This window comes from Phycodurus eques, chromosome 1 (genome assembly GCF_024500275.1).
Source record: "Phycodurus eques isolate BA_2022a chromosome 1, UOR_Pequ_1.1, whole genome shotgun sequence".
NCBI lineage: Eukaryota > Metazoa > Chordata > Actinopteri > Syngnathiformes > Syngnathidae > Phycodurus > Phycodurus eques.
The window spans coordinates 43,908,689-43,923,329 of record NC_084525.1 but is presented as its reverse complement, the minus strand read 5'-3'; the positions used below and the strand labels follow the sequence as shown (position 1 = coordinate 43,923,329).

The following is a 14,641-nucleotide window of genomic DNA, read 5'->3' as shown; positions in this document are numbered from 1 at the left end:
TTTTTTGTAAAATCAATGTTCAACAAATATTTTTGAAAAACATCTTTCTGAAGACCTCTTAGCTGCGCATCAAAGTGCCTGTTGTCAAATACACACACCGAACAATGCATGCAGAAAACGCAGCAACAATAGGAAATGACTCACTCTGTCTGCAATATACTGCCTGGGATATTTCTGTCTGATACCTTTATCACAAACGCAGACAGGCTTCGATGACAACAGAAATCAATAACAGCAGTCTGGCGCAAACAAAATTCACACATCTTTCAGAGGAGCCCCTAACTGCCCAAAAAGGTGCCTGAAGTTAAATACACCAAGTTCAGCACCCTCTGAACAACACATGTACAAAATACAGCAATAATAGGGAATTTACAACAATGAGATTTTCCGAAGAATCCATCTTTTCCCCCCACCAGCTGTCCTTCAAAACAGGATTGTTGTAGAATAACAATCAAGGGGCATGAAATGCATAGCCTACGTCACATCGAAGCGACAGCCCTGTTGTTGTAATTTGAACATTGGCACTTATATTCCACAGTTCTCTGCAGAAAAAAAATATCACCCCAAATTAGACCCAGTAGTAATTTTAAGATTGTTTTCTGATGAAATATTGGATTTTCAGCCAGATTTTGGACACATCAGCCTGTCAGTCTGACATGTAACGAGCAGCAGCCGATTACATTTCCTCATTAAACTTTATGTATTTTGCGGTGCAATTCTTGCCTATATTGAAAGTCTGGATTTTTTTTTTTAGACAATGAGTGAAAATAGTGATAATGAAACATGTTGGAAGGCTTGTTAGAAAGAGAAAAAAAAGACCAATGAAATGCCTTTGAGGAAAGAAGGTACTCATGTCATCCCACAAAGTAATTCTTGCAGATTCATTTATGCATAGCTCAATTTTTTATTGATTGCATTACAAATGCTTCAAAGACGTTTGAAAAGAGTTCCTATAGATGGCAAAAGTGTTTCTGTAGGGTGCATGGTGGCATTGTGTGACAAGCGCAGAAAGACACGCACCGGTGGCTGTTAGAGCAGGGCCTGCCAGCCAAAAACGGTACGTCGCTTAATGTCCCAAAACTGCAACCAATCATCACCAAACTTTATCTGGATATCCCTCTTTATTTCCACTTACACCTCTGAAAATATCAGAGCAGATCAGTATTTCATGTATTTTATTTTGAACTATTGTGCTGCTGTCTTGGTCAGGATTCCCTTGCAAAAGAGATTCTGAATCTCAATGGGAATATTCCTGGTAAATAATGCTGAAATAAAAACAAATAGAATAACCGATCGGCGTGGTATTTATGATTTTATGGTGACGTTTCCCATGTCAGCCATGTCATGTTACACTAGGTAGTGGTTTGCAGATTAATTTATGCTTTTATAAACTGGTTTTGTCAGCTCAATTTTGTATTGATTACACTACAAATGCCTCTAAGATGGTTTAAAAGAGTTCCTATGGATGACAAGAGCGTTTCTGTAGGTGGCATTGTGTGATAGACATGGACTTCGATGCGCACCTCTGGCTGTCACAACATGGTCTCCCACCCAGAAGCATTACGTCGCTTAATATCCCAAAACCATGACCAATCGTCACCAAAGTTTATATCGACATCCCTATTTATGCACACTTACAACTCTGACAATATCAGAACACTCAGCCCGGCATTTATGATTTTATGGACGCTGAGCGTTGCCACGTCATCCCACGAGGTAGTTCTTTTCAGTTTTATTTCCACATATATAAATGAGTTTCATCAGCTCAATTTGATATGGATTGCACCAGAAATGTCTCTAATATGTTACAAAAGAGTTCCTAAGGATGACAAAGGCGTTTGTGTGAGTGACATTGTTAACGGACGCAGACTATGGCTGGCTGTCATAACGTTGGATGACGACAGCCTCGATCCCGGCCAAAAAGCGTTACGTCACTTAATGTCTCAAAACCGTGACAGATCGTCACCAAAATTTAAGTGGACATCCCTATTTATACCCAGCTACACCTACACCTCTATAAATATTAGAACAATCAGCCCAGGATTTATGATTTTACGACCCAAAACGTTTTCCTCTCCATAGATGATCATTTGAGAAAAAGCAACACGCATAACATCCATAAAATCCAAAATATTGGGGCAATTGCAACACAGGCTGTGTCAAATGTTCATTTTCATCTATGTCGCAGGATGTAAAAAAAACAAACAAAACAAAAAAAACAGAAACAACAAAAAACGATGGCTATAGTTTGGTCACCTCTTATTTAAACCATGCAAACTTTGTGGACCCTGTCATGAAGTCCAACCCGAGAATTGTGAATGCTTTGACATGCGCGAGGCGACACGCAGGTATGACAGTGGACGTATACCTGTAGGCGCGGCACCAGACTCCGCCTCCTCTTCTGCTTGGCAGTGCAAGTCTTGTAGCTGCTGTTGTTGGACCAGAGCAGCGAGCTCCTGCTGTGTCAGCACGATGGGAATGGACTGCGCCGACTCGGCACCACCTGCACAAATACATTAGCGTTCCCATACATCGTATGCTTTGAGAGATGTGCGTTTTACCTGTGTGTCTTGCCAGGAAGGCCTGGATGGTCAGACGCTGAGACTCATCTGGACACAGCCCATCAGCAGTCACCATCAGTGTCGTCGTCAACCCAGAGTCCATCTCGCTGCCGTCCCCTTCAGATGACATAAGCTCCTGAGGAGGCGTGTCCATGGACGCCATCTAAGCATCAGACAGACGGATCAGTCGACGCATACTTCCTTACATCTACAGTAAGTATTGTGTTCCTGAACAACCTCATTGCCTTGCAACAACACCGCTGCAGATGATGACATCACATCCTCTGATTGGCTTTCCATTTGCATGGGCTCCTCTGTAGCGGCCATTGCGAAGGCCTCCTCCTCACTCTTGACTGCATACTCTCTGACCAATGAGGAGATTTCCTGCCAACACACACCAAAACTAATGATGATGATGATGATGATGACGACAATGATGATGAGGAGAAGGTGTGGGCCCCGCTTACTGGTATGGCTGGACCAGGTGTGGGCGTGGCCTGTGTAACAGTGGTAATGGCTCTGCCTTGGCTGATGGCAACAGAGGAAGCAGGGTCGGAGGAGGAGGGCTCAGTGGAGTCTCCTTGCATCATGTCGCCACCCTGCTGAGCTACAGGCAAGACGGGAATGAGGTAATTTCAAAATAACTTTCCAGACAGAAGACCGGAAGTAAGATAATTTTAAAACAAAGGCCTGGTGTTGCGCTGCAGAGGAGTCACAGGCTACCTGTGGCCGTGGTGGCAGTGTTGGTGGTTCTGGTCTTGTGGGTCTCACACGGTGGATTGGAGCACACCTGCAATCACTGTCGTATTAGAAGGCAGTGGTTCTCGGCAAGTGGACTGTGGTCTGGATGTGCAGACCCTTTCGTAGATTATTTTCATAAACATGTCATTGAACCTGTGCAACCGTTACTGCTGTAACTCTTCTCATGTGACATAAGTCAAAGGTATATTCAGAGCAGCATTGTGAGTGGCGTGAGTGCAAACCATGGAAGAAAATGGAGCAGATGTTTAGTTGATAATACTAGGGGTGTCCAGATCAGATATTTGATAGATATCGGCAAAAAGAATAGTAAGAAACCTGTGTTTAAAAATAAAAAATTGTGTTCAATAGAAAAAAAATATATAATTTATAATAAAAAAATATATAATTTATTTATATCAAATTATTTCAAAATAATAGATAGTTGGAATTTAAATACCGTGACAGCATGGTATTTTTGCTCAAGGTTATCGTACCGTTAGAATCTGATAACGTCCCATGCATACAAACAGGCAATATGACAAAGCTCTCAGACATACCCAGTATTCTCTCTGAAAATTTGTTACAGTCCCCTGCAAAAGTATTGGAATGGCAAGGTCAATTCCTTTGTTTTTGTTGCATACTGAAGACATTTGGGTTACAGATCAAAAGATCAATAAGAGATAAAAGTTCATAATAGCAGCTTTTATTTCATGGTATTTACATCTAGATTTGTAAACAACTCAGAACAAAGCACCTTTTGTTTGAAGCCACACACTTTTCAGGTGTGTGGCTTCAAAGTATTGGAATTTACATTGTAATTTAATGTCTGAAATTAACAAATGAAATAACTTTAAATAATGGGTGGCATAACCCTACCTTCATCAAGCCTACAACCCATTGACTTCACCAGACTGTTTCAATCTTAATTTGAAATGCTTTTCCAGGCCTTTACTGCAGCCTCTTTTAGTTCTTGTTTGTTTCTGGGGGTTTCTCCCTTCAGTTTTCTCTTCAGGATGTAAGATGCATACTCCATTGGGTTAAGGTCTGGTGATTGACTTGGCCAGTCTAAGACGTTCCACTTTTCTCCCCTGATGAAGTCCTTTGTTGTTTTGGCAGTGTATTTTAGGTCATTGTCTTGTTGCAAGAAATGCAGCTCGATGGGGGCCACAAGCCAGTGCAAACTGTAGGCCGGTGCCAAGCCCGGATAAATGCAGAGGGTTGCGTCAGGAAGGGCATCAGTCTTAAAACTTTGCCAAACAAATATAAGCGTTCATCCAAAGAATTCCATACCGGATCGGTCGTGGCCTGGGTTAACAACGTCTGCCACCGGCGCCGTCAACCTGCAGGGAGCCGTTGGAAATTCAGCTACTGTGGGTCGAAGAAGAAGAAGAGGTGGAAAGCGGGTTCTTTGGCAGAAAGAGAAGAGGAAAGCACAGAGCCACTGAATGTGGGGACTTTGAATGTTGGGATTTTGACAGGAAAATCTCGGGAGTTGGTTGACATGATAATTAAGAGAAAGGTTGATATATTGTGTGTCCAGGAGACCAGGTGGAAAGGCAGTAAGGCTAGAAGTTTAGGGGCAGGGTTTAAATTATTTTACCATGGTGTAGATGGGAAGAGAAATGGAGTCGGGGTTATTTTAAAAGAAGAGTTGGCTCAAAATGTCTGGGAGGTGAAAAGAGTATAAGATTGAGTGATGAGGCTGAAACTTGAAATTGAGGGTGTTATGTGTAATGTGATTAGTGGCTATGCCCCACAGGTAGGATGTGACCTAGAGGTGAAAGAGAAATTCTGGAAGGAGCTAGACGAAGTAGTTTTGAGCGTCCCAGACAGAGAGAGAGAGTCGTAATTGGTGCAGATTGTAATGGACATGTTGGAGAAGGAAATAGGGGTGATGAAGAAGTGATGGGTAAGTACGGCATCCAGGAAAGGACATTGGAGGGACAGATGGTGGTAGACATTGCAAAAAGGATGCAAATAGCTGTAGTGAACATGTTCCAGAAGAGGCAGGAACATAGGGTGACCTAAAAGAGCGGAGGTAGAAGCACGCAGGTGGATTACATTTTGTGCAGACGATGTAATCTGAAGGAGGTTACCGACTGTAAGGTAGTGGTAGGAGAGAGTGTGGCTAGACAGCATAGGATGGTGGTGTGTGAAATGACTCTGGTGGTGGGGATGAAGATTAGGAAAACAAGAGAACGATGTGGTGGAAGCTGAGATAGGACGAGTGTTGGGCAGCTTTTCGGGAAGAGGTGAGACAGGCTCTCGGTGGACATGAGCAGCTTCCAGAAGACTGGACCACTGCAGCCAAGGTGATCAGAGAGGCAGGCAGGAGAGTACTTGGTGTATCCTCTGGCAGGAAAGGAGAGAAGGAGACTTGGTGGTGGAACCATACAGTCCAGGAAATCCTACAAGGAAAAAGGTTAGCTAAGAAGAAGTGGGACACTGAGAGGGCCGAGGAGAGGCGAAAGGAATACATTGAGATGCGACACAGGGCAAAGGTAGAGGTGGCAAAGGCCAAACAAGAGGAACTATAGAGGAATAAAGTTGATGAGCCACACAATGAAGTTTTGGGAAAAAGTAGTGGAGGCTAGACTCAGGACAGAAGTGAGTATTTGCGAGCAACAGTATGGTTTCTTGCCTAGAAAGAGTACCACAGATGCATTATTTGCCTTGAGGATGTTGATGGAAAAGTAGAGAGAAGGGCAGAAGGAGCTACATTGTGTCTTTGTAGATCTAGAGAAAGCCTATGACAGAGTACACAGAGAGGAACTGTGGTACTGCATGCGGAAGTCTGGAGTGGCAGAGAAGTATGTTGGAATAATACAGCACAGGAATGAAGATAAGGTGAAGGTTTTCGGCGCATGGATGCGGAAGCGGCGCCACAGAGGAAAACGAGCCGGCATTCAGGTGAAACTCCGCAAGAGAGGACACAGATTGGCGTTCCCGTCGATCCACCTCGCGAATGTACGCTCCCTACCCAACAAAATGGACGAGCTTCATCTTCTGTTAAAGACCAGTAAAGACTTCGGACGTTCCGCGGCCATGTGCTTCACGGAGACCTGGCTTTGCGACGCTGTACCCGATGGCGCCGTCATGCTTCCCGGCTTCAACATTCATCGAGCGGACCGCGACATGGAATCATCGGGGAAAACGAAGGGCGGCGGGATATGCCTCCATATAAACGAAAAATGGTGTACGGACGTCACGGTGCTCAGCACACACTCCAGCCCGCATTTGGAGTCGCTGTTTTTGAACTGTAAACCATTTTACTCGCCACGTGAGTTTGCATCGTTTATACTGGCTGGAGTCTATATTACACCGCAAGCTAACACGAACGCCGCATTGCTAACGCTCGCCGAACAAGTCAACGAAATTAAAAAAAAACACCCTGACGCACCCCTCATTATTCTCGGGGACTTTAACAAAGCTAAACTCAACCACGAACTCCCTAAATACAAGCAGCACATCGACTGTCCTACCAGGGAAAATAATACTTTAGACCACTGCTACACTACGGTAAAAAACGCATACCGTGCTATACCTCGTGCAGCCCTGGGCTCGTCTGATCACTGCTTAATTCACTTAATACCGACGTACAAGCAAGAACTTAAATGTGCGAAGCCTACAGTGAACAGTCAAAAAGTGGACCAATGAAGCCAAGATGGAACTTCAAAGCTGTTTAGACTGCACAGACTGGAGTGTCTTTGAAAATTCAGCTGGCAGCCTGGATGAATATACGGACACTGTCACATCCTACATCAGTTTCTGTGAAGAGGTTTGTGTACCAACAAAATCATTTCGGACATTCAACAACAACAAGCCGTGGTTCACTGCTAAACTTAAGCAGCTTCGCCAAGCTAAGGAAGACGCATATCAGAGCGGGGACAGGGCCCTGTATAATCGAGCTAGAAACCACCTTACTAAAGAAATTAACATTGCAAAGAGGATCTATGCAGCAAAGTTGGAAAAACAGTTTAGCGCGAACGACTCAAAATCAGTCTGGCGTGCATTCCAATCGCTGACTAATTACAAGCGACGATCCCCCCAAGCTGAGAACAATAGCACACTAGCCAACGACTTGAATACCTTCTATTGCAGATTTGAAAAGGACAGTTTCACTCCACACACCCACCCGGCCGCACCCGCGACCACAACCACACCTCTGACTTCTGCGTTAACCATCCATGAACAGGATGTGAGACGCATCTTCAAACAACAGAAGATTAACAAAGCGACAGGACCGGACCATGTGTCCCCGTCCTGCCTCAAAGTCTGCGCGGACCAGCTCGCTCCAGTCTTCACTCAGATCTTTAACAGATCTTTGGAAATGTGCGAAGTTCCATCCTGTTTCAAACGCTCCACCATCATTCCAGTCCCCAAGAAACCTGCAATCTCTGGTCTGAATGACTACAGGCCTGTCGCTTTGACATCTGTGGTCATGAAGTCCTTTGAAAGTCTCGTGCTGGACCACCTCAAGAGTGTCACAGGTCCCCTGATGGACCCCCTGCAGTTTGCCTACCAAGCGAACAGGTCTGCGGATGATGCGGTCAACATGGGACTGCACTTCATCCTAGAACACCTCGACAGTGCAGGGACCTACGCGAGGATCCTGTTCGTGGACTTCAGCTCAGCGTTCAACACCATCATCCCTGAACTCCTTTCAACAAAGCTTCTCCAGCTCAGCGTCTCACCTGCCATCTGCCAGTGGATTTACAGCTTTCTGACGGGCAGGACACAGCAGGTCAGGCTGGGGGAGGCCACCTCATCCACACGCAGCATCAGCACTGGGGCGCCCCAAGGTTGTGTCCTCTCTCCGCTGCTCTTCTCTCTCTACACGAACGACTGCACCTCAGCGAACCCGACTGTCAAGCTCCTGAAGTTTGCAGATGACACCACTGTCATCGGCCTCATCAAGGACGGTGACGAGTCTGCATATCGACAGGAAGCGGAGCGGCTGGAGCTGTGGTGCGGCCGACACAACCTGGAGCTGAACACGCTCAAGACGGTAGAGATGATCGTGGACTTCAGGAGGCATCCTTCGCCACAGCTGCCCCTCACGTTGTCCAGCTGCCTTGTGTCAACCGTCGAGACCTTCAAGTTCCTGGGAATTACAATCTCTCAGGACCTGAAGTGGGCGAACAACATCAACTCCGTCCTCAAAAAGGCCCAGCAGAGGATGTACTTCCTGCGGCTTCTGAGAAAGCACGGCCTGCCATCGGAGCTGCTGAGACAGTTCTACACAGCGGTCATCAAATCAGTCCTGTGTTCTTCCATCACAGTCTGGTTTGGTGCTGCTACAAAAAAGGACAAACTCCGACTGCAACGGACAATCAAAACTGCTGAAAGGATTGTCGGTACCCCCCTACCCACCATTGAGGACTTGCACGCTGCCAGAACTAAGACAAGGGCGTGCAAAATCCTCTCGGACCGTCTGCACCCCGGTCACCAGCTCTTCCAGCTCCTTCCCTCAGGTAGGCGCTACCGATCAACGCAAACTAGAACTAGTAGACGTTCCAACAGCTTCTTCCCTCTTGCGATCAACTTCTTAAACACCTAACCTATAATTCCATTACAACAAGCTGGCAATTTTTTGACTTGAGTTCGTTGTCACATTTCTGTGGGGCCAATTATGTATTACTCGTGCACTCACTGTAGTTGTCTCGCCATGCTGCACTATTTGCATATACTGGCCACTCATGCCAGAGTAGCATCTGCTCCATTTGCACACTGATTGAGGAGTATCTGTAACATTTGCACAACCAACATTGTCCCAGATGATCGCACTATTCGTCACTTTAAACCGCATACACTCCTTGAAGTCTCAGCGCCCTTTGCACAATGGTCATTGCACCGGACTATTGCAATATTAGTCGTTCGAACTGCTCTAAGTGCTAGAGGACTCTGCATCTTTTTGCACAATTGTTTTTTGTCAATGTCTTTATGTCTCCAAAGTGTTCTGTAAATTGACTGTCTGTTGTACTAGAGCGGCTCCAACTACCGGAGACAAATTCCTTGTGTGTTTTGGACATACTTGGCAAATAAAGATGATTCTGATTCTGATTCTGATAAGCCAAAGTAAGACAGAATACAAGTGCATGAATGAGACGGATGGTGGGGGAAGAGTGAGGCTCCAGGGAGACGAGATAGCAAGGGTGGAAGACTTGAAATACTTGGGGTCAACCGTCCAGAGCAATGATGAGTGTGGTCAGGAAGTGAAGAAACGGGTCCAAGCAGGTTGGAATGGGTGGAGGAAGGTGTCAGGTGTTATGTGACAGAAGAGTCTCTGCTAGGATGAATGCAAAGTTTATAAAACCGTGTTGAGGCCAGCCATGATGTACGGATTAGAGACAACAGGAAGCAGAGCTGGAGGTGGCGGAAATGAAGATGTTTGCGGTTCGCTCTCGGAGTGACCAAGTTGGATAAAATTAGAAATGAGCTCATAAGAGAGACACCCGATGTTCGATGTTTTGGAGACAGTTAGAGAGAGCAGACTTCGATGGTTTGGTCACGTCCAGAGGAGAAATAGTGAGTATATTGGTAGAAGGACGATGAGGATGGAGCTGCCAGGCAAGAGAGCTAGAGAAAGACCAAAGAGAAGGTTGATGGATGTCGTGAGGGAAGACATGAGGGCAGTTGGTGTTCGAGAGGAGGATGCAGGAGATAGGCTTCCATGGAAAAGGATGACGCGCTCTGGCGACCCCTAAAGGGACAAGCCGAAAGGCTTGTTGCAAGATAAAGCTTCTCTCTATTAGTTTGGATGCATTTTTCTGTAAATTACCAGATAAAATGGTTTTGTAGACTGCTACTATCATGAGTTTACGTCATCAATAAAGACGAGTGAGCCTGTTCTTGAAGCAGCCATGAAAACCCAAGCCATGACATTACCTCCACCATGCTTCACAGATGAGCTTGTTTACTTTGGATGATCGGCAGATCCTTTCTTTTGCCATACTTTTGCCTTTCAATCATTTTGGTAGAGATTAATCTTGGTCTTGTCAGTCCAGAAAACTTTGTTCCAAAACTTTTGTGGCTCATCTCTGTACTGTCTCTGTACAAACTCCAAATCTGGGCTTCTGATATTTTTTGCCGATGACTAGTTTGCATCTTGTTGTATGGCCTGTATATTTCTTGTCTTTCAAAGTCTTGTGGATTGTTATACCGTCACCCCTGCCCTGTGGAGGTAGGCAGTGATATCACTGACTGTTGACTTTGTCTTTCTTCACAGCTCTCGCAATTTTTCTGTTATCAACTGCTGTTGATACGATTGGCCTACCTGTTCGATGTCTGCTGCTCAGTCGACCAGTAGTTTTTCTTTTTCAGGACATTCCAAACTGTTCCAATGTTTTTGCAATAGCGCTAATGGATTTTCCCTCTTCTCTCAGCTGCAAAATGGTTTGCTTTTCTCCCATAGACAGCTCTCTGGTCTTCATGTTTGGGTAACAGCAAATGCAGTTTTCACAAGTGAAACCGAAAGCCAAGAACAAGCACTGTCTAATGTTTAAGCAATCAATGGGTGGGTTCAAACAAAAGGTGCTGTGTCCTGAGTTGTTTAACATTTAGATGTAAATATAAAATAAAAGCTGGAATTCTGAACTATTGTCTCATATTCATCTTTTGATCTAAAATCCAAATGTCTTCAGTAGCCAACAACAAAAAAATTATTACCCTTGCTGTTCCAATACTTTGAATATAGATAAAAATACACACGCGCACGCACAGACACACACGAAAGTATTCACACCCTTTCACTTTTTCCACATTTTGCTGTTACAGACTTATTCTAAAGCTGATTTGAGTATAGTTTTCTTCAAAAAAAAAAAAAAAAAAAAAACCTACATAAAATATCCCATAATGACAAAGTAAAAACAGACAGTAGTGCAAATTTATTGAAAATGTAAACATTTAAACATAATAGTTACATAAGTATTCACACACATGGTTTAATATTTTGTTGAAGCACCTTTGGCAGCAATCACAGCCTTAAGTCTTCTTGGGTATGTCTCTGAGCTTGACACACCAGTTCTGGGGCATTTTCGTCCATTCATCTCTGCAGATCCTCTCAAGGCCAGTCAGGTTGAATGGGCAGCGTCGGTGGACAGCCATTTTTAGGTCTTTTCAGAAATGTTCGACTGGATTCAAGTCCGGGCTCTGGCTGGGCCACTCAAGGACATTCACGGCTGTTCCTAAAGCCACTCCTTTGTTATCTTGGCTGTGTGCTTTGGGTCATTGTTGTGTTGGAAAGTGAATCGACACCCTAGTCTGAGTTCCAGAGCACTCTGGAGCAAGTTCTCTTGAAGAATTTCCCAGTTCCTGCAGCAGAAAAACAGCCCCACAGCATGATGCTGCCACCACCATGCTTCACAGTCAGGATGGTGTTAGCCAGGTGAGAAGCAGTCTCTTTTTTTCCAGATGATGCTGCCACCACCATGCTTCACAGTAGGGATGGTGTTAGCCAGGTGATAAGCAGTGCCTCTTCTTCTCCAGATATGACACTTGCAATTAAGGCCAAAAAGTTTCGGTTTCATCAGACCAGAGAATTTTGTTTCTGCAGGTCTGAGCCTCCTTAAGGTGCCTTTTGGCAAACTCCAAGGGGGCTGCCATGTGGTTCCATCTTTAACTGCTGCCATGTGTTTCCATCTTTAACTGTTCCTCCACCGGCTCCCTGCTCCCGAACATCATGGTCCACGGTTGTGTTGTGTTGGAAGGTGAATCGACGCCCTCGTCTGTGTTCCAGAGAACTCTGGAGCAGGTTCTCTTGAAGATTTTCTCTATATTTGGCAGCGGTCATCTTATCCTCTATGCGGACTAGTAGTTTGCCTTTATACTCAAGCGCAACCCACGCACGCAGTTTTGAAAATCTACTGCAGTCACCTCCAAGTCGGGGTGTCGCTACGGCTGGTATTGGCTAGGACACCACAGGGTGGAGTTTCCTCTGCATTTTCTTGGCCATTTCCGGTAGCCGTTTTTACTTACCTTTCAGTCACAAGGAACAAAGCAACAACAATGGCGACCGTGGAACAGAGTCTGCTAGAACAAATGGACCGAGATGACCAAATGATACGTTTAATTATGCTGCAAAATCGATCGAGAAGGCGCCGGCGTAGATGGTATGTAGAACCAAGGGGCACGCTGAGTACGTCATCACAGCATGTGACTAAAATGGACCAATCACGAGAGATGATCTCTGCGGCGTTCGACACGCAGCAACTATTTTTGCGTGTGCGCGCGTCAAGCTATGCAGAGGGGCCGCGCGGGGCAATTCGTCGGTCACGTGATGCAATGCGGTGTTCGACTTAGTTTGCCCTCCTCGTATTGGCCTATTGTTGTTAGCGGCCAGCGAGCTAAGATAACCAGCTTGAAAGGCTTCAAAGTGCATGGCGAGTTTCCCCAAGTCACAGACACGCTTTCTTAATGATAGTTTCTCGCTAGCCTCCTCTTCATCCATTATCCAACAGAATAGACCAACATCTTAAACATCAATAAAAAATTATTTAAAAAACAACACACACACACTGTCATGTCTTGTTTAACCACTAGGAGCACTATGGAAAGGAGTGACTCGATGTGGGGTGTAGGTTAGGACATCAGGAAGAAAAGAGACAATGATGAAAGTAGGGTTGTGCTAACTGCTGTGTTCTAACTGAAAAAGCAAGCAAAGTAAAAGGAATTACAAGCGTTTTTCTTGGAAATATAACACACACACCTCCATATAAAGCCTGCCGTGTTTAAATCTAATGCATTATTTCCTAGTATTGATACAATCGATTGATTACCTTTTAAAACGATTAAAATCAATATATTTACATCCGGAAGGCTAACTTGCGGTGCACAGATTGATCCAGTTGGATCGTAGGAATCTAAATACATACATCAACATAATGAATGAAAATCTGCATTGTTATTTGACACACTGTTGGATTTTTGGCCTGAATTAAAGGTCAGAGGACAAAGATGTTATGGAGTCAATTAAAATTCATATCTGCATTGTTTATATATGTAATACATGCACGTCACTTGCAGCAAGTTGTCAACTATAGTTTAGCTAAAAATTTGGTTTTTATTACGCGTATTGAACACTGCCCGAACATACCCAACGCTCAAGACACCGGGGTGTGGTTATCCACCGCAAAGGGCTACCGGAAGGGACGTTGCAATTGACAACACAGCGCGCTACACTCTACACGCAATGGCGAGCAACGTGTTGGAATATGAGGAGGAGGAGGCTTTCGACGTACAGGAGCACCCAACTGAACTTGGCATCGTCAAAGCGTACACGTTTGAGCCGATCAGGAGGTCGGAACCTGACAATGACGACGACAAGCAGCCAAGTAGCAGCTGTACAACAGAAAAAGGGGGTGGCCACTGGCTCGATGTGACGGTATGTCAAAAGCATGCCTTTTTATACAGTCATGGCTTGAAATAATGGCACCCCAGGGGTGCCAATATTTTTTAGCACGACTATACGTATTATATATTCATATGTTTCACTGACATGGCACAAACGTTTATATAGTATGCAGTATTCCTATATATTGCGTGCCCCTCGCTCAAGTTGCCTTATAACACGCAGCACAGAAAGTCTTTGACGTGTCTGTTGGCTTGTCATTTAGGCAAAAGTACAGACGACAGTACTGAAAAATACTGTGTGGGTCTTTTTTTCCTACTGCCCAGGTGCATAATAACCATAATAGAGTCGTAGTACTATACAAGCTACACCATGGCGGCTGCAAGATTTAAGGTTCAAGGTGCTTATTGTCAATTCTTCAATATGCGTAACATACTGAGGATTGAAATTACGGTACTCAAGGGCCCGCGGTGCTACAAAGACAGTACAAATATCAATATAAAAAGCTAAATAAAACTATGGTATATACAGTTTAAAGAGTATTAATTGAATGTGCAAATATCAAAGATCAGGTGATGTGTGCAACATATTCAAGGTCAGAGAACCAAGGCATCTAATTAGATGGCAAAACCCAAATGCTGCTAAAGTGGCTGGTCCGACCTGATGTGTGTGTGTGTGTGTGTGTGTGTGTGTGTGTGTGTGTGTGTGTGCGCGCATGTCCATGTATGTGGGCCGTCAGAGTTCAGGTGGGCAGAGGACAGAAGAGGTAGAGGGGGCAGAGCAGGCAGAGTTAAGGTTCCTGACAGCCTGATGAATAAAACTGTCTTTGAGTCGGCTAGTCCTGGCCCGCAGACTCCTCCCTGATGGCAGCAGACTGAAGAGGCTTTGTGATGGATGGGTGGCATCCCCCACTATGCGGAGGGCTTTTCGGGTGAGGCGGTTGCTGTAAATGGAGGGAAGAGGGGTTCCGATGATCTCAGCTGCCCTGTCG

The 14,641-nt window shown here is 45.0% G+C and overlaps 1 protein-coding gene across 2 annotated transcripts in view; it reads right to left on the bottom strand.

The window, feature by feature from the left end:
- hcfc1b (host cell factor C1b) overlaps positions 1 to 14,641 on the bottom strand; it is a 62,835-nt gene that overhangs the window by 20,747 nt on the left and 27,447 nt on the right. For both annotated transcript variants that reach the window (XM_061693614.1, XM_061693623.1), the window contains exons 20-24: positions 3,285 to 3,351; positions 3,029 to 3,168; positions 2,799 to 2,945; positions 2,562 to 2,724; positions 2,369 to 2,503 (exon numbers count right to left, since the gene is read on the bottom strand). In XM_061693614.1, coding sequence (XP_061549598.1) covers positions 2,369 to 2,503; positions 2,562 to 2,724; positions 2,799 to 2,945; positions 3,029 to 3,168; positions 3,285 to 3,351 — 652 coding nt within the window. The remainder of the gene's footprint in view (positions 1 to 2,368; positions 2,504 to 2,561; positions 2,725 to 2,798; positions 2,946 to 3,028; positions 3,169 to 3,284; positions 3,352 to 14,641) is intronic.